Source organism: Sinohyriopsis cumingii, chromosome 5, assembly GCF_028554795.1.
Source record: "Sinohyriopsis cumingii isolate HCF-2022 chromosome 5, ASM2855479v2, whole genome shotgun sequence".
Lineage (NCBI taxonomy): Eukaryota > Metazoa > Mollusca > Bivalvia > Unionida > Unionidae > Sinohyriopsis > Sinohyriopsis cumingii.
In genome coordinates, this window is record NC_142965.1 from 34,156,723 (window position 1) to 34,177,219 (window position 20,497).

General features: G+C 39.3%; 1 protein-coding gene across 1 annotated transcript in view; it reads right to left on the bottom strand.

Moving 5' to 3' along the window:
- The window catches only part of LOC149798915 (protein ECT2-like), a 191,614-nt gene that overhangs the window by 37,775 nt on the left and 133,342 nt on the right, over positions 1-20,497 (bottom strand). The window contains exons 17-18 of the mRNA XM_089957002.1: positions 18,884-19,003; positions 869-1,007 (exon numbers count right to left, since the gene is read on the bottom strand). Coding sequence (XP_089813128.1) covers positions 869-1,007; positions 18,884-19,003 — 259 coding nt within the window. The remainder of the gene's footprint in view (positions 1-868; positions 1,008-18,883; positions 19,004-20,497) is intronic.

Consider the following 20,497-nt stretch of genomic DNA (forward strand, 5'->3'; position numbering starts at 1 on the left):
GTCTGTTTACAAAAGGAGATTGTTCTCCTCACTGTTAATCAAACCATGAAGTCCGCATAATCGTTAACTAACTAGTTAGTTAATAACATGTTTAAATTAAACATTTCTTGTTCAATAACATGTGTTATGATGCCTTCAATATTAGAGGTAATGATCACCAAAAAATATCAAACTTTGGTCTGAAACAGACCTATTTATTGCTCAATAACAAAATATTATGAAGCCATACATTTTGTTATGAACCAACTCCATGATGGGTTGAGCAGGTTATGGGAAGATTTTTTCAAATAAATTATGGGACTAATCTTTAATGGATCACCTTTATTTTGGGCAAAGATTTCCATCCACCATCCATGAGGATGGATATGGTCTCTAACTCTTGGGATATGAACTCTTTTTCTACTTTAGGATCTTTCATTTTTCTTCTGTTTGCAATAGACAGAAGTGATACTGAAGTCCCACTGAATGCAGTCTTTGAAGACATCATGGATTCATGCATCTTGGAACTGACAATTTACTCCAGGCATATAATGTACTTTGGTGTGAAATTTTAAAAAAATCTTTCTGTAGGTTTACACAAACATTTTCAATGAACTGAAATTTTCAACAACTTAAAACAACATGCTTGCAGACTGGAATTGGAACTGTTGTAGGCTGAAAGTGATTGAAATAGTTTAAACAAATCCGCCTTGCCATCCCGCAGTTTCTTTTTCTTCTTCTTTTTATAAAAAAGGATTTCACAAGGTTTACAACCAAATTTAAGTTGCTTCCATATTGGGAAACATGACTGACAAATTCCAGTGGTTTTGCCAGTTTTACAGTGTGGGAAGCCTGTAATAAGAATCCTCCAGTGCAAAGTATTCCTTACCTTCCGATTCCACAATATTTAGCACCCTTTTTACACAAGGCAAAGAGATCATCTCGATGTGTTTATAGCCCTTCTGAGGCGTCTTGTGAGCAGCTGCTGGGCTCTTGGCATTTAGCACTCTTATTCTTCTTTTACACACCTATAAATAAATAAAACTTGTACAACAGGGTTCACATATGGAGGACAAAATGAAATCCAAAGACATTCCAAACTAAACTTGAAAGTGTTTATTCTCTTAACATATATCTATATATCTACACACACACACACACACACACACACACACACACACACACACACATGTATAAGGATTTTTTGATGCAATTGAATTTGACATTCTCCAGTTCTGTCACCATCTAACATCTTTATGTGATAAAATCTAGTGTAATATTTATTATATTAATCTCCAGAAGTATCCTCATATTTTAAAAAGCTGAATATACTTTGGTGCTGTTTGAAATTCCTCCAGATTGTAACTTAAACAGTGACACTGACCAATGCATTCCAAGTAGAACAGACTGGAAACAAACAAGACAGCCCACCAGCAAAATCAGTGCTGCAAAATGTGACCTTGACCCCCAAGGATGAGCAAGTATGTCAATAAATTAATTGTCTTAGCTGTATTCCAGTTCCTCGAAAGTATTAAGAAAATCAATCAAGCAAGATCATAAACAACAAAACGTCAAATATAACAGTGTAATTTACGTTTTCTGCAGAAAAATGTTGCAGTCATCGTTTTTTGGCATTCGGGTGCAGTAATTTTTGCAAACTGGGTTGTACCTTTGCAGAGGTAAAGTGTTGCAGGTCATTTCACAACTTTTGTGAGTTTTCAATGGACTTCAACTTTAAGACAATAGAGAGTGTAAGCTGCCCAAGGCAGATCCCAGAGAAGACAGGCTTAATGAGTGAAATACTAAAAAATTGTCAGAAACACCAAGGAAAGCATCACAAATGATGTAAATATGCTTTCTGCTATGGGTTTGATGGGGAAACCAGTGCTTCTGCCATCAGCAACTACCTCCATAGATGTGAGGTCTAGCAAGACAGGTGTTGACCAGCTGGGACATGCTACATTAAGTCGGCTATTACAGCAATAAGATGTGACCATTATCTGCCTCCACTGGCATGAGTCATGTGATTTCTGCCCAAAGCACCAATATGGCTACCCTGGATAAAGAATATCCATCCAATGTCACTTGTGGGCACAAAATGCAGATGTTGTGTCCAAAATGCATGCATGCATGATAAAAATGGAAGAGATCATGCCCAGTATTGCTAGTAAAGCACAAATGCCAAGTACATCAGTTGCAGTTTCTGCAAGAATTGCACACATTGGTTACTTTGACAAGGATTTGGACTAATTATGCCAGATACAGATTCTGCCAAGGTCAAAGCAAATGATGATGATTTGTTTGCAGACTTGTAAAGTTCTTTGCTAGAACAAAAAGTGTCCCAAATGTGGATAAAAAGTTAGAGGAAGTTCTCAATAATAGGCTTACGTTCAATGTTAATTCACAAGGTTAAACCATTGTAGGAGAAGTCTCTCAGACAATTTAAAGGTGCCCAGACTCAAGATTGTGGTCTGGAATGCAAGGTCAAAACAGGCCAGGAGTGTTGATATATCATTGCAAAAGCTGCAAACTCAGCTGGAGCAAATGTTGGTCCCCACTTTAAGGGCAAAGGAACTGTTTAAGAAGCATAGAGAAACAATCTGCGAGAATTACCACTGGATTCAGTCAGGGGCTTTGTCATGGACATTTTTTAAATGTCATCATTTCTGTTCAACAACTTCAGTTTTAAGTGAAGTAAGCACACAAATGGGCAGATAACTAAACTTAATGAATCCCAGAAGGCTGGAACTCAGCTGCTGGGGGAAAAAAAGCAGCCAGAGGCAGCAAAACGACAAGTGGCCTCAAATTTCAAAAGTAGTGTGCCTTTTTCAGGACAATCATATTCAAGAGGTGAACACTCCCAAAACCAGAATTATCAGTGGCAGCCCAACTATCGCTGGAGGCAAGGCTTCAAAAATGTTAATAACCAAGGAATCAGGGTTCCCAAACATCGGAAGGATCAGTAACATCTTCCCAGGCTATCAGTATGCAGCATCAGGTAAGTACATATGATGTTTCTTGTATGAACAATACACCTGACAAATTTGTCACTGGGAAAATTTCAGCATGGTTTGAAGGTTGGCAGAATATTACTTCAGGTGCATGGATTCTGAATACTGTGCAAGGTTATGAAACAGAACAGTGACCTGTGCAAATATATATACCAAACCAAACTAAATTCTCTTTAACTGAAGAGAGACCAATAAATACTTAAATTCAAAATTATATTGCAAAAGGTATTATTCATAAAGTTAATACCACACATGGACAATCTTTTTAAAACATTTTCATTTGGCCTAAATAAAGTTGGGTCTGTGAGACTTTTTAAAATTTAAAACCACTTAATAAAAATGTTGACAAGATACATTTTAAAATATAAACTTTAAAAAGAGCTGTTAATGCCATGAGAAAAAATTGTTTCTTTGCATTTGTTGACTTAAAGGTTGCCTACTATTCTGTTCCTGAGAATCAAGAACATTGGAAGTATTTGTGTTTTATGTGGTTTGGGGATATATATGAATGTACCTGTTTGCCGAATGGTTTGGCATCAGCATCACACATTTTCACCAAGCTACTCAAGCCAGCTTCTGCATCATTTAGACGAAAATTCACAATTGTGGCATACATTGAAAATAGTTCTTTGTTGGGGATGCTTATGATCATTGTAGGGAAAATGTTAAAGAAACAGTTCATACTCTTGAATGATTGGGATTAACTATTCAACTAGAAAAATCTGTTGGAACCCACCCAGAAAATAAATTTTGTGGGATTCTTGCTTGACTCTGTCACAATGACTGTCAGACTAACTCGAGATAAAGCAGAGTCTCAGGTTTAGAGTATGCACCTTTATGTTATAAAGATCTAGAACAGGGGTCTCAAACTCAAACCACCCTGAGGGCCGCATGAGGGCATTCATGATGTCATGTGATGCCAATCATTTTGCGGGCCAGAGGATACAGTTTGGCGTGCCACTGTTTGAGATCCCTGATCTAGAACGTGAGAAAGAGAAATACTTAAACAAACATAAAGGGATTTTGATGCTTATTTGTCACTTTCTACAGAGAGCAGACAGTGTATATCTTGGTGGATATCTAATGTGCACTCCAGTTTTAAATTAGTTTTATGTGGTGAACCACAGGTTGTCTTGACCAGTGACAGCTTGCTTGTTGGCTGGTTCGGTGGGGTGGGGCGAATAAATCATACAACCAATGCTGAAACAGGTGGTCACTGGGATCAAGAGGAAAAACTGTATCATATGAGTGTCTTGGAACTGAAAACCTGTTTTCTTCTACATTACAATCTCTTTGTTTGGAGGTGAAGAATGCCCATGTGCACATCTACATGGATAACTGTGTAGCAGTTTTATATGTGAACAAAATGGGAGGTAGCATTTCTAATTTGCTTAAATTATCACCTGATATCTGGCTGTGGTGTGCAGTTATGGTTAAGTGCTTCTCATTTGTAGAGAACACTAAATTGTGATGCAGACAGATTGACTAGAAACAAAAATGAGGATTCTGAATGGAAGTTAAGTTCTACTGTACAGTCTTTAATACTATCATCAAAGTACATAGATTTGGATTTATTTGCTTCCAGGCTACATCATTCAACTTCCGCATTATGTTTCATACAGACCTGAACCAAAAGCTATAGCAGTTCATGCTATTTTTTTAAAATGGAATTACAGTTGTCATAATTGCTTTCCACCTTTCCGTCTCTTGGGTGCAGTGCTGCAAAAAATGGCCCAAGACGAAGTAGATCTTATTTTGGTGACACCACTATGGACAACTCAACCCTGGTTTCCAAGCCTTGTGCATGCTGTAGTTGGTCCTTGTTTTCTGCTGCCATGTCCACAAAAGATTCTATATTTGACACATAATCTGCAACAACGACCCCTCCACTCAGCAAACTGAAGATGGGTGTTTTCCACTTATTAGGACGGCAATAAAAAATTAAGGATTATTAGACTGGACCCTGCTTTCCTCATCATCAATTCACGGAGAACATCAACTAAAAACAGTACTGGGGTCATCTCCAAAAGTGAATGTTATTTTCTAGTCAAAGTCAGATTAATCCATTTGACCCACCTGTGACTTTTGTTATAGTTTTCAACTGAGTTAGTATTTAGAGGTTTAGGTTATAGCTCTGTTAATACAACTAGGTCTGCAATTTTGTTATTAGTTAGTCTTACATCTCAATCCACTCTAAGCAATAATGTTTTACTTGAGAGATTTATGATAATGGTGTTCATTGCATAGCTTTCATTTTCAAAGTACTCATTTGTGTGGGATGTGCAGATTGTGTTTAACTATTTTCTCTCTTTACAAGGCATTGATCAATTGTCATTGCAGGACCTTACTATGAAGTTAGCCACCCTGTTTGCTTTGTTCACAGGACAGAGGTGTCAGATAATTCACCTAATGCAGACAAATAGCACTAAATCTGGTGTTAACAGCGTACAAATACAAATTCCTTCATTGCTGAAACAATCTAAACCAGGGAACCATGTGGAGCCCTTTGATTTTGAATTTTATTTGTATGACAAAAAATTGTGTGTTGTGTCTTGTTTAGTGTTATTTGCAAAAGACCAAAGTTTTGCGAAATTCTGAAATACAGCCATTCATCAGTGCACAATCTCTACATAAAAAAGTTGCTAAAGGCACAATATCAACATGGATAAAGACTGAGATGAGAAAGTCTGGTATTGATTCATCAGTTTTCCAGCCTCATAGCACAAGGGCTGCATCTGATTCTGCAGCCTGTGATAAAGGCATACAATTGGGTACAATCTTGAAGCCAGCTGGCTGGGCTAGTGCCTGTACTTTCAGGAAATTCTATGACAAGCCTGTTGCAAACAAGACTGAATTCAGTATAAAAGGCTTGTCAGCATCCAGAATTTCATAATGGTCATGTTGCATTGTAACTTTGGGTTATCTGGTTTACTACCAACACATACAAGTTTTCTTCTTTTTCTTGCTGTTGTTATTCTATTCCATAAATAGAAACCTCTCTCTGAAATCTCATGGGATCACAAGGCACTTATGGGGGAAGTGAAATTGATATGTTCCAAATAAGAGATGATTTGTTATATGACTGCATGGTTCCTATGCTTTTTAAAAGAAAATATCAAGATCTTTTCCAGGATTAAATTCATTTTTTCAAGGTTCACTTATGACCATTACCAAATGGAATTAAAGAACATATTAGTTTAGAAAAAATCTATTTCTCAAATAAAAAAATGTTTTTATTCAGGACACTTCCATAACATCTGAATAAGGCATATGACCATGTATTCAGAGATAATCACTCCTGAAAATTTATATAAATTGTCCTGTTATGTCACTTCATTTTACAGAATTAAAAAAATTTAAAATGTATTTTCCTGAACTGCATTATATTGCTATGAGGAAATACAATAAGAATGAACAACTGAAATTAGTTGTTTTCCTTTCAAACTTTTTAATACAAAAAATCAAAATAGCAAGTAAATCAAGATAGCAATGTTCAAGTGAAATATATATTATCGGACATAGCATTTAATTATGGAAAACAAATGTTATTAGTATCAGCAATTATAAAACCATATACAAGGATCTCTACATGTACCAACTGCACTTTTGTTTTCAAGCATTAAAAACTATTCTGGTTAAGTTTCATTATATAGCATTACAACTTAAAACTGCTTATTTTTAATGAATAAATTAAACCTCATCATTCAAAGTTTGATTGTCCCCGCTACTGTTGGAAGGGGAAGGTGTGACATATAAGCATACATACTTGGTGTGAGAGGGAATCATTACAAAGTGTACGCTGTGCAAAGGGAGGGGGCTGAAACTTGCCAATATTCTGCATATGAACTTCATGAACATCAACTAATCATGCATGAATAATCCAGTACATGTTCAAATTGTTCTATATTTTACTTTAGATTAGAGCTGTATACCCAGTATCATATTATTGGCTACAGTACAACTTTTCCAAATTAAAAGTGATGAAATTTAAAAGTTATCCTTATTTTAAAAAATAATTATTTATTGTTAATTTCATACAACAACAGATCAAATGTGATAATCCCTCCATATGAACTACTGTATCAAATATTTTAATGATATTTTCTCATAAGTGACAGAGTGGTCTAAAGCGCTCACTGTTCCGGATCACTGCCATCTCACCTCTGTCTGCGTGGGTTCGAGTCCAAGGCTCAGCTAGTGTGGGTATGTGGGAAAGCCTGCCAGTAGCTTTTCGTCGGTCGGTGGTTCTTCCCTGGGTTTTCCAGGGTTCTTCCTCCACCAGTTATACTGGCAGCCATGTATAGCCTATCTTGTGCTGAAAAATGACCTTAAACCCTAGAACAACAACAACAAAAAAATCATAAGCAGAACTTGTGTACTTTGAATTGACAGTATGCCACAGCCCTAATTAACACATTCATATACATGTACTGTGGATAGGAAACAATGGCATGTGGCTCCAGACTTCTCAATTTATAAACTACATATTCCATAATTTGTTTCCATGTTCACATACAATGTAATAAATGCAGACAATTCTGCTCACCTCTGTGCAACTTCCTTGACATATGAACCAAGTTGGTTGACATACAATGAATGGTTTGAGACCTGTGTTACAAAAATGCAACCGAGTGGCCAAGTGGTCTAACGTGCTCTCCGTTATGGATCACTGCCATCTCACCTCTGTCTGCGTGGGTTCGAGTCTCAGATTCGGCTAATGTGGGTATGTGAGAAAGCTTGCCAGTAGCTTCTCGTGGGTCGGTGGTTCTTTCTGGGGTTTTCCCGGGTCTTCCTCCACCATTAATACTGTCCACCATGTATAGCCTATCGTGTGCTGAAAAATGGTGCTAAACCCTACAACAACAACAACAAAAATGCAGATGTTTATGAACATACAGAAGACATAACAATAACTATGTTCCCTTTGTCAATTACATACCTGGGGTTAAAATAAGCATTACATTGTTATCAAGACTGTTGTTTAATAAGTCATCAGATACATATAAATGGATCTGAAAAATGAGATGGTTTAGCACTGTAATGATTCACCTAGATTTCATCACACTGAAAAAAATACACTTTTCTGTTTGTAGACTTAACTACATCAAAATTTTCCTGAACACACTTTAGTATGTGATTTGAATAACTTGTACAAAAGAAATATTTATAATATTTGCAATAACACTACCTTCCGTGACCTATCAGGACAGCATCATTAAATGTAGCTAAATGTACTGAATTAGTCTCACAGAAAGTATTTTAAAAGAATTATGTACTTTTAACACCATTTAATCACACTGAACTGAAAATTTATTGAGTTACAGATAGGATAAAATTTGTGATGTTGTGTGGAATTTAGAATAAAATTAGAGTATCTTAAGGTTCCCTAAGTGTTAATGGTATCACTGTATGCTATTTCAGATTACCAGCATCATTAATGCTAACATGCTTGTGATCAAAATAAAATATGCCACAATATGAGAAAGATTATAGCCCTTCTTCATACTATTTTGTACCATACTGCACCTGTTTTGCTGAAGATTTTGTCAAAAAGATAAAACAGTGTGTGTATGTGTGATTTGGACTTTTAACGTAGCTTTAAAAAAATTTCAGTTATATCGCTACAATGTCTGCAGTGTGGCAGTTTATATTGATGCCTTGCACTGGGACACCAGGCTGACCAGTCCTAACGCTAACCTCTTAATGCTGAGCATCAAGCAAGGCAGCTGTTAGTACCATCTTTGTAAGTCTTTGGTATGACTTGGCCGGGGATTGAACCATTGACCTCCCACATCCGAGGCCGACGCTCTAACCACTAGGCCACCGGAGCTGTCAGAGAAAACAGTAATAAATTGGAGAGTACACGGAAACAATTAAAATACATATCATACTCCTTCAGTTTCAAAAGTTGAAATATTCACAATATTTATACCCATATAGACTCCATTTAGGTTAAATCCCAAGAGCGACGATTCAAGCATGCTGAGTTATTTTCTTTGCAAGTACAACAATCTCTCCATTCCCAACAAGTAAGATTATCCTTTATCAATAAGAGCATGTACACTTACTATAGTAAGGCAGCATTTGGTTTTGAACTTTGCTCAAGCTGGTTGTTACTTTAAACTGCTAACAGATCAGTCTGGAAATACAAAGGGTGCCACTGGTTGAGAAACTTACATGAGAAAGCTTTGGGCATTTCCTTTCATTATTATATGATCTGCTCTGCTGAATCTTGTCCTCGGACAGGTTTTAGCTTGGATGATCTGAATAGTATGTATATAACAACTGCAAATCCAAATGGTGTGGTGTGACAGAGTGCACAGCAGTATAACTGGGTGGGCAGACTGTGCGCGTTAGAGTGGCAGGCAGCCAGTCTAAGCGAAGCAAACCTCTGACACCAAAGCTGGGCAGATGGAGCTCGTTAGCATTGTCAGGCAGTTCAAAAATGGAGAAGGTATTTCCAAACCCACCAAGTCCCAGCCATTAGATGATGGCGCCGTTGCCTTGTAGATATCTTCTGGAGAATGAAAGGCTATGGGAGTAAACCCAGAGAGAACATCTGGAGTGGAGCCTCTAAGGCAGCTGGGTGTCAACTACAACTTCCTTTCGACATCTCCTGCATCAGAACTGGTGCCAAATTTCATGCTCAGCATTCCTTTGGACCTCACCAGCAAGGATGAGAGGGGGGTCCTGACGTCTGGGCAGCCCATGATCTCCATAACCCATGCCCAAGCTTGCGCCCTTGAGTGGCCATTCCAGCCTTGCTACTGAGTGAGGAAACAACACCGAAGCTGGCAGTCTATGGGTTATAAGTCCCACCCAACTGGTGTAGGGAAGGGGCCCCACGGATCAGCTTCAACGGTGGGAGGGATCATCGTGTCTGACTACCACCCACCTCAAGCCAGGCAGCCCCCCGGTTAGTAAGGTGATGACTCTCCAATGTCTGCCTGCCACAGTGAGTGTCTGGAACTCAGTGTGTTGCTCAGCATGAAAAGCAGACGGAAATTCCACACCAGACAAAAGAAAAAAGAAACCAACCAAGAAGATTCCAGCTCTTCAATTCGCAAGCTTGAATGTGCGCACCATGTGCACAGGCATCTCTGATGACCTCAGGGAGGTAGATGACCATCACTGATAGAGAGTTCAACAGACTAAATGTCAGCATAGCTGCCCTCCAGGAAACCAGGCTCACCACTAGTGGCTCCCTCAGAGAGGAGAACTACACCTTTTTCTGGAAGGGTCGAGAAACCTGAGGAGCCCTGACAGCATGGAGTGGGCTTTGCCATCAAACACAAATTTCTGGCCTTGGTTAAACCTCCCTCAGGGAGCACTGAGCATCAAGACCCTTGTCCATCTGCCTCACCACTGCTACAGGTCCTGTCAATATCCTCAATGTATATGCCCCCATCCTCAAGTCTTCAGAAGACACAAAGGATCAGTTCTATGGGCAACTGGACGAACAGATTGAAGGATGACCCAAAGATGAACCATTATTCCTCCTTGGGAACTTTAATGCCAGAGTAGGTGCGGACACGAATCATAGCTACCTGCCTCAGACACTGTGGCACTGGAAAGACCAAAGAAAACGTTCAGAGACTGCTGGAGCTGTGCACCCCTCATGACCTGTGTGTTACAAACACCTTCAAGTCTAACCCACAACACAAAGTGTCATGCAAACACCCCAGGTCTCATCGCTGGCACCAGCTCAACTTGGTCATCACCAGGAGCTCTGCCCTTAACAGCATCCTCTCAACCAGAAGCTACCACAGTGCAGACTGTGACTCCGACCACTCATGAGCAGCTGGGTGAGCCTACAGCCACACAAACTACACTGCTCAAAACCAAAAGGTCGCTCTCACATCAACATTGCACAGATGTCAGTCCCCTCCAATGTGGAGCCTTTTTTCCACCCTTTACCAGGCTCTCCAGGACCTGCCAGAGCATGATGCCACAGCCAAGTGGAATGCCATAAAGGGTACCATCTACAGCACAGCCATGTCCACGTTTGGCAAGAAGGAATGGCCCAATCAGGACTGGTTCAATGCACACCTTTCAAGGATGGAACCAATAATTGAGGACAAACGAAAAGCCTTCATAGCTTACAAAAAATGCCCCAATGCTGCCCTTAGAAGTGCCTGAAGCATCACCCAACGCATCATTAGACAGTGCGCGAATGAGTACTGGCAGCAACTGTGTGAAGGAATCCAGCACAGTGCCAATTCTGGAAACATCCAAGGTATGTACAGTGGCATCAAGAAGGCTATGGGCTATAAAGTGATAGGGGTCACCCCCTTGAAATCTCTGATGGGAGAGATTACATACCGTGAGCAACAGACAGCCAGATGGGTGGAGCACTACTCAGAGCTATACTCCTGAGAAACGTCAGTTACCAAAACGGCCCTTAGCAGCATAAAGAAACTGTCCACCATAATGGAGTTCGATAAAGTGCCCACCGTAGAGGAGCTCAGCAAAGCAATTGACTCCCTCCCAAACGACAAAGCACCAGGTAGTGACAGCATCCTGCCCGAAGCTATCCAATGTGGAAAACCAACAATACTTCAGCCACTGCATGAGTTACTCTGCATCTGCTAGGAGGAAGAAGCGGTCCCCCAAGACATGCGCAACACCACAATTGTGACCCTTTTAAAAAACAAAGGTGACAGCAGTGACTGTAATAATTACAGAGGGATCTCGCTCCTGAGCACTGTTGGCAAAGTGTACACCCACACCATACTCAACAGGCTGCAGCTGCTGGCAGACCATCTGTACCCGGAATCCCAGTGCGACTTCAGAGCAGGCAGGTCAACAACAGACATTATCTTCTCCCCCCAAAAACACCAAGAGAAGAGCAAACAGCAAGGTCAGCAACTCTACATGATGTTCATCTACCTCACCAAGGCCTTCGACCTGGTCAGCAGGAAGGGCCTATTTGAACTTTTCAGTAACATCAGTTGCCCTCCAAAATTCCGCAGCATGATAATCTCTTTCCATGCCAATATGAAAGGAAGTCCTGCATGATGGATCCTCCTCAGACTCCTCCCCTATCAACAGCAGCATGAAGCAGGGCTGCGTGCTGGTGCCGACCCTTTTTGGGATCTTCTCTCTGTTCCTGTCCCTTGTCTTCAACTTGTCCACTGATGGCATTTATCTGCACACCAGGTCCGACAGGAGGATGTTCAACCTGGCACGACTGAGCTCAAATACCAAAGTGAGGTCGGTGTTCATCAGGGAGATGCTTTTTGCAGATGATGCAGCTCTTGACCCACACCAAAGATGCCCTCCAGAGACTGGGAGACCGTTTCGTTGATGCCTGTAAGCAGTTTGGGCTCACCATCAGCCTGAAAAAGACAAATGTCACGTGCCAGACTTGCCAACCCTGACGAGTCGGTCTCAGAAAGGCAGTTGATTTTTTTCCGTAAGATTGACCAGTTTTCAGTAAGGTATGTGATGTCCAATAAACGTAATTGTGTCCTTTCCAGCTTTTATTCAAAAGAATCTTAATATTCCTATTTATTCTGCTGTGTTGATTATTAATTCTTCTCTAGAAGCTTATTTTCCCTTTTGTTTAAAAACATGCATTGCTTTCTGGACGCCATTTTTAAAAATTCTATAATCAACAGTTTGATCATGCAGATGCTTCACATGAACAAAAAAGTGCAGTTTAAAGCGTCTGGGGTGCTGCTGTAAAGTTAGTCTGGTTCCCTGACTAATTTCACTAATTCTAAGATGAAACCCGGATCCAAATAAAACATGGATGAACCCATTATCCGGATTTTTCAGCAATGATCATGTCTCCGTAGTTTTTGCTAGTATGCCATAAATCCATATTTTAAGGGTAATTTTCATAAGACTTACAGCAAAATCGTAAGAGTTGGCAGGTCTGGCGTGCAAGATACCACCATTGCCCCTTCCATCAAAATTGACGGGGTGTCATCCTTGAAGCAGTCAACAATTTTACTTACCTGGGTTCAACCATCAGCAACACTCTCTCGCTTGATGTGGAGCTGGACAGAAGACTTGGAAAGGCAAACACCATCATGGCACGACTAACAAAGAGGGTGTGGGAAAACAACATGCTGATAGAGCATACCAAGATCTAAGTCTACCAGGCCTGTGTTCTCAGCACCCTTCAATATGGAAGTGAGACATGGAGCACTACATAGGCAAGAGTGCCAGCTCAACTCCTTCCATATACGGTGCCTAAAACAAATCCTGAAAATCAGCTGGCAAGACCGCATCCCACACAGTGAGATCCTGCGGTATGCAAGTATCCCCAGCATGTACTCCCTGCTGAGCAAATGCTGCCTTTGATGGCTGGGACATGTTTGACACATGGAGGATGGGAGGCCGCCAAAGGACATCCTATATGGACAGCTGGCCACTGGCACCAGAAGAGTTGGCCACCCCTCACTCTGTTTCAAGGATGTGTGCAAGAGGGACATAAAGGCATGCAACATTTCACCCGATGGCTGGGAAGTGCTGATTGAGGACCAAGGCACCTGGAGACTGACGTTAAGTAAGTGCATAGCAGTCGCTGATGTGAGGAGAGGCCAGCTGGTGGCAGAGAAATGTGAGAGAAAGAAGAGTGCAGCAGCAACCCCAGCAACTCAGACTTCCCAGCATGTGTGCACCAACTGCAGTAGGGACTGTCACTTGCACATAGGCCTGCACAGATGCCAAAACCCCAGAGACAGACGACACTCCAAGGACGCTATTCACATGGTATCTTGAGACTGAGCCGCCAATGATGACTTTCCCTATAAGTGCCTCATGATCCAATGACATTTCAGAGACAGACTTCCATTTATGGAATAGATTAACAACAACTAGGAAAAGAAGAAAACATTTATGTGTTGGTAGTAACCAAGATATACCAAAGTTACAATGTACATTAATTTACATGACCATTATGAAATTCTGGATGCTGACAAGACATTTGCACTGAATTTAGTCCTGTCTGTAACAGGATTGTCAAAGATGTTCCTGAAAATACAGGTATCAGCCCAAGCAGCTGCCTTCAAGATTGTACCTAACTGTATGCCTTAAGCACAGGCCATAGAAATAGATGCACCTGAAAAACTGATATTAATACCAGAGTCCCTCATAACAGACTCTATCCAGTTTGATACTGTCTTTTGTAAAGTTTTTACGGGAAGATTGTGCGCTGATGAAAAACGGTGCTTCAGAAATTTGCAAACTTGATCTGTTGCAAATAACACTGTAAACAAGCCACAACATATGGATAGGAGTAAAATACAAAGAGTTCCACATGGTTCCCTGGTTTAGATTGGTTTTGTATTGAAGGAATGTCTATTTGTACACTTTCAACAACAATTTCAATGCTATTTGTCTGCATAAGGTGAAGTGTCTGACACCTCTGTCCTGTAATAAAGCAAACAGCATGGCTAACTTAATAGTAAGTTACTGCAATGACATTGCTTTGTAAAGAGAGAAATTAGTTTAACACCAGCTGCACATCCCAACTCTAATAAATCTCTTAATAACAAAATTGCAGTTCCAGCTTTATTTACAGAACTATAACCTAAAGCTCTATCTACTAATTCAAGGCTGTGCAAAGAACAGCTCTCTCATAAATCTCTTTATTAAATACATTACTGCTTAACAGTGGATTGAGAAGTAAGACTAATGACAAAACTGCAGTTCCAGCTGTATTACTAGAACCTAAAACCTCTATCTACTAATTCAGTTGAAAGCTCTATAACAAAAGTCACAGGTGTGTCAAGTGACTTAATCTCTCTTTTATTCCAAATTAACATCCACTTTTGGAGATGACCCCAATATTGTTTAGTTCATGTTCTCAATGAATTGATGATGAGGAAGGCAGCCCTGTCTAATATTCATTGATTCTGATTTACTGTCCTGAAAGTGAAAACACCCATCTTCAATTTGTGGAGGGTGTGTTGTCATTGCGGATCATGTGCCAATTATAGAATCTCAGGTGGGCATGCCAGCAGAAAACAAGGACCGACCACTGCATGCGGGAGGCTCAGAAAACCAGAGGTGTGGTGTACATGATGCCACCAAATATAAAAACTGCTTTATCTTGGGCCACTTTCTGTAGCACTGCTTCGCGCAGACTGAAAGGTGGAAAGCAATAATGACAACTGTAAATCCATTTTAAAGAAAAAAGCATCAAATGCTATAACTTTTTGGTCAGGTCTGTAGACAATCTATTTGCAAAACAATTTGGTGTACCTGGAAAATGAGAGTACTTAACCAGATACTCCTAACTGCACACAACAGCCAGATATCGCAATATAATTCATGCAAATTTGAAATGTGGTCCCTCATTTTGTTCACATATGAAAACTGCTACAGAGTTATCCATGTAGATGTGCACATGAGCATTCTTCACCTCCAAAGAGATTGTTATGTCCAACAACAGGCTATCAGTTCCAAGAGGTTAATATGATTAGGTTTTCATCTTGATCTCAATGTCCACCTGTCTGAGCTTTGGTTGTATGATTTATCCTCACCCCCCAACCAACTAGCAAGCTGTCATTGGTGAAAGACAACCTGTGGTTCACCATGTAAGACTACTTTAGAACTGGAGTGCACATTAGATATCCACCAAGATATACACTGTCTGCTCTCTGCCGAAAATGACAAATAAGACCGGAAATCACATTAAGTTGTCTTTAAGTGTTTATTTTCTCGTGTTCCAGATCTTTAGAATGTAAAGATGCACACTCCACATGCAGGTTGCTACCATGAAGACATCCCACAAGTTGAGCCCATTCATGAATAGTGATGTTCCTTTTCCAGAGAAAATCACAACAAACAGCATCAAGTCTGTCCACTTTATCTCGAGTTAATGACAGTTATTGTGACAGAATCCTGCAAGAATCCCACAAAATTTATTTCTGGGTAGGTTCAAACACAGATTATTCTGGGTGAATAGTGATCCCACAAATTTTATTTTTGGGTGGGTTCAAACAGCTTTTTCTGAGGGAATAGTGAATCCCAATCCATCAAGTGTACGAACTATTTCCTTAACATTTCCCTACACTGGATGTATGAAGAAACTATCAATGCATTCCACATTTGCGAAAGCTTTTAATCTTTATGATACAAATGTGGCTGCAATAGCCTGGTGAAAACACGTGGTGATGCCAAACCATTTGGCAAGCTGTTAAATTCATATATATCCCCAAACCACAAAAAAACTGAAAAAATTTGTGTTTCTGGGCCACTGGAACAGAGTAGTAGGCAACCTTTTAGTAAACTGATGCACCTTTTTGATAATGGCATTAACAGCTGTTTTGAGTTTCCATTCTGATATCCATCGTCGACACATTTATGAAATTGTTGTAAATTCAAAAGAAGTCTCAGTCCCATCTTTTTAAGGTGGAATGAAATTGTTTGGAAAATATTGTCCTGGTGTTGAAATAACTTTATGAAAAACACCCTTTGCAAGAAAATTGTGAAATTTCAGCATTAATCTGTCTCCCTTCAGTGAAAGTGATTTGGTTTGATATATATGTTTAGACAGGTCTCTGTTCTAACTCTTTTTTTATAACGTTGCACAGTATTCAAAATCCAAGCATTCGAAGTAATATTCTGCAAACCTTCAAACCATGCTGAAATTTTCCCAGCAACAAATGTGTCTGGTGTATTGTTCATACAAGAAACATCATATGTACTTACATGATGCTGAATACTGACAGCCTGGGAAGATGTTACTGATCCTTCCGATGTTTGGGAACCCTGATTCCTTGTTTCTTAACTTGTCTGAAGCCTTGCCTCCAGCGATGGTTGTGTTGCCAATGATAATTGCTTTCTCTTGCTTTTTTCCAAGCAGATGAGTTACAGCCTTCTGAGATCCATTAATCTTAGTTATCGGACCATTTGGGTTATCTCCAATAAACCAGTTAGATGGGGTTCAATGCAGCGCAGATGGGCTGATACATGTCAGTTAGCTCTGGTTTTATGAGCTCCCAGCGCTTAAAACTGAAGTTGTTGAAGAGAATGGATGACATTTTAAAATTGTCCCTGAAAAAGCCCCTGACTGAATCCAGTGGTAATTCTCACAGATTGTTTTTATGGTTCTTAAACAGTTCCATTGCCCTTAAGCTGGGGACCAACATTTGCCCCCACTAAGTTTGCAACATTTACAATGAAATATCAACAGTCCTGTCCTGTTTTGACAACACATTCCAGACCTGAATTTTGACTTTGGGCACATTTAAAGTGTCAAAAATCTTTATCCTTGTCTACGAGACCAAGGTGTACCATTCCTACAGCTGATGTGCTAGGCATTTGTGTTTTACTAGCGACACTGGTCATGATCTCTTCCATTTTTGTCAAGCCAAGCATGCATGCATTTTGGACACAACATCAGCAATTTGTGCCCGCAACTGTCAGCTTTTAATAAGTCATAAAAATTTTAACATTTTCTTTTCCAAACAACATTCTTTGTACACCATATTCATGATATTCAAACAAATTTCTATCAATGAAAATGTCACTTACACCTAGTGTAGGCAGTACTTTAATAAATAAATACCAATTAAATAAATTTTTATCAAGTGAAATTTATGTTTTATTTATATCTTTTAGTTCCTTTTCAGTGTAATGATCATAAATGCAATGGGTATTTAAGCGTAAAATGTGTCAGTCTATAGTAACAGCTACGAAAGCGAGTGCTTCTCTAAGAACCTAATTAAGTGCCGACCGTGTTTTGATATCTGACTTGCAGAAGTATTTGTTGTACTGTTGAATGAAAGCTGGCCTCCTTTGTATTATCATGTTAATTACATCTTTTGAATCAAATAAAGGAGGTGGGATAAAAAGAAAAGTTAAAAGTCATGCAAATCCAACAATCTTAAGATCTGTTGGGTGAAGTCATTTCAGTTTATCAATCGAACACTGTTATAAATGTTATATAATTAAACTATCATAAATTAACCAATCCAAACACAGCTGTGATTAAAGATAGCAAGGCAACCAAGCAAAATTACTACTGCATTCAATAAGGAGCTTTGTTTTAAAGATATGAACATTTGTGGGGAGTGGAGTTTCAGAGAATTCCTGAACTTGCACTTAGAGATATCCTCAAGGATGATAGGAAGTTTCACTATTACCTGCAATGAAATCATGGCATCAATATCGCACTAACTGAACACAAAAAACAAATGTTGCTAAGTTTTGAAAAAAAGGACATTTGTTTGGTGGTATATCAACAGTAGGTCTGGTTCCCTGCTTTGCAGGCTCTTTGCTTCGCATTACACTATTACATACCTCTCCAGGAACAAGACTAATCAACTAACCAGACTAATCAATAAAACAAAACAACAGTGATGTAATACACAAATGCATTTGCATAAATGTTACAGTAGATGAAACCAGTTGGAATAATGATAACGATCATTCAGATGTTGGACATTTTGAAAATAAATGTAATTTATACAAAATAACGAACAACTTCATTAGAAAAGGTGCTTTACTGACAATTATTCTTGACATGATTGTAAAATGAAGATTCAGAAATTAAACAGCCATGTTCCCACTCACCCACCAACCCACGGTTTTTCTCGATGTCTAGTAGATTTTTGGGGTGGTCTGCTTGGTAACTTGCACCCTTGCTTACAGTGTGGTCTATGTTTTTGGACCCCATTGTGTGCGAGTTAACGAGGGAGATTTGTACTTTGACTAATATTTCTGAGTTTTACTTGGAAGGCAAACTTTGGCCAACCAACAAATATATATGTATGAAAGTATCTTTTGATACATAATTATTACCTTTGTAAGTATCTTGTCAAATATGAATTGATTAATAAAGACACTATTCTTATTCTTTAGATTTCAAGTCAAAAGTGGACATTTGCACACCACCCACTCGATTAAAAACTGAAAAGAAAATAAAGGCAAACCTCTATGCTATCACTGAATAAAAATATTGACAAGGGCACCCCTCTCCCACACAGACTTTCTGTCAGCTCTATCACATCTATTCTGGTTACAAAACTTCGATGTGAGGACAACAATGTGGCCTGAAAATAAAGAAACAAAAGTGACCTAACTGTAATAAACTGTTTTTATCTTCCCAAGGAAAAAAGTTTTCTATAGCTTTTAAAATAACATTTTCAAAACTTGTCATCTTTCAAACTTATTTCTTCTCACAGATGTTTTTCCAGTATTCACTAAAATGGGTTTGTATATTTTTGTGCTAGTCACATCATTTTCATGACACTCATTGCTGCCACTGGAAATATTGCTGTCACTTCCATTTTCTTATCTTCTTCTTGTTCACACTAAACACTTTTAGTCCTTTCTTTCAAATTATCTCTCAAAAATATACAAAAACGTACAAATCTGGAGCTGTTTCGTCACTGTCACATGATTGGTATAAGTCGCAAAGCATGTTTAAGCAAGACAGATCACCAGAAATCTGCCTCTATTAATAATGCAGAGATACTGCCAGGTATTTATCGATCTATAGGCAGGAGCTTCTCCCCTGTCACAAAAATAAGTGGAGGGTAGTAAAATGAGGGGGAGGAGGAAATGCCCTAGTTTATTATTTAGCAAACACTTCATGATTCATTTCTCTCTCTTCCTGCTCCACTCTGTTGGAGCTCTGCTGAAATCAAAATCTTTTAAAAGATTCTGCTTTTAGTGTATATAAATATTAATCACCTCACTAGTGTTATTCCTTTTCGTTTAAATGCTAGTAACAATAGTTTGAGGAAGCTTCTTATCATTCCCTAATCACCAATTTTTCCATGCAAAATGTTTAATCGAGAAAACTTACTCAATCATAATACCTTAAGAGAACCACTAATATCTTGCAAATCTAGCCCTCCCAGGGAACTAAAAGTTGTCTACCGACCCATGTGGCGGTCAGCCTGAATTAACTTCCCTTAGGTTTAAGACTTGGTGGCAAAGTCTAAGAATGTGTCAGTTACTACCCGAGTGGAAGGTACATTATATATGTAAATGCGGGGAGGCTGGGAGGGAGTATATGCATTATGATTGGCTTAGTATTCTCGAAGAAACATATTCTACTAAGAAAAATTGGTTTCTTCTTTAAATACACTACCCAAGCATAATACCTAAAGAGAATAGATACGATGTGCAGGGAGGTACATCCCCTTACCCTGGAGATACCATTTCCAGTCTCCTAAGGTATGTAAGACAACTTCTATGTAACCCAACTGGAGGGGACTCCATCTGTCAGGACGTGGCTTCAAATAGGGAAAAATGTTCCACCCACAAATCCAGTGGAAGTCATAAAGTTGCATCTTAAGAAGCTGTCAATCTACCATTAAGGGTGACCTATTGAGCTGTGGATATAGGTAATACCAGATGAAACTGGGCCCTCTGGGATGACAGAGATAAAAGCTAGAGAATGTGGACTCCAAACTCCGACCCACAGCCTGAATGATGTCGGTTAGTGAACAGATCCTATCAAAGGCTAGACTGGTGGCAACTGCTCTAACCTTGTGAGCCAAAAGGTGTAATAAGTTCATTTGAACTGCAGTTATTTC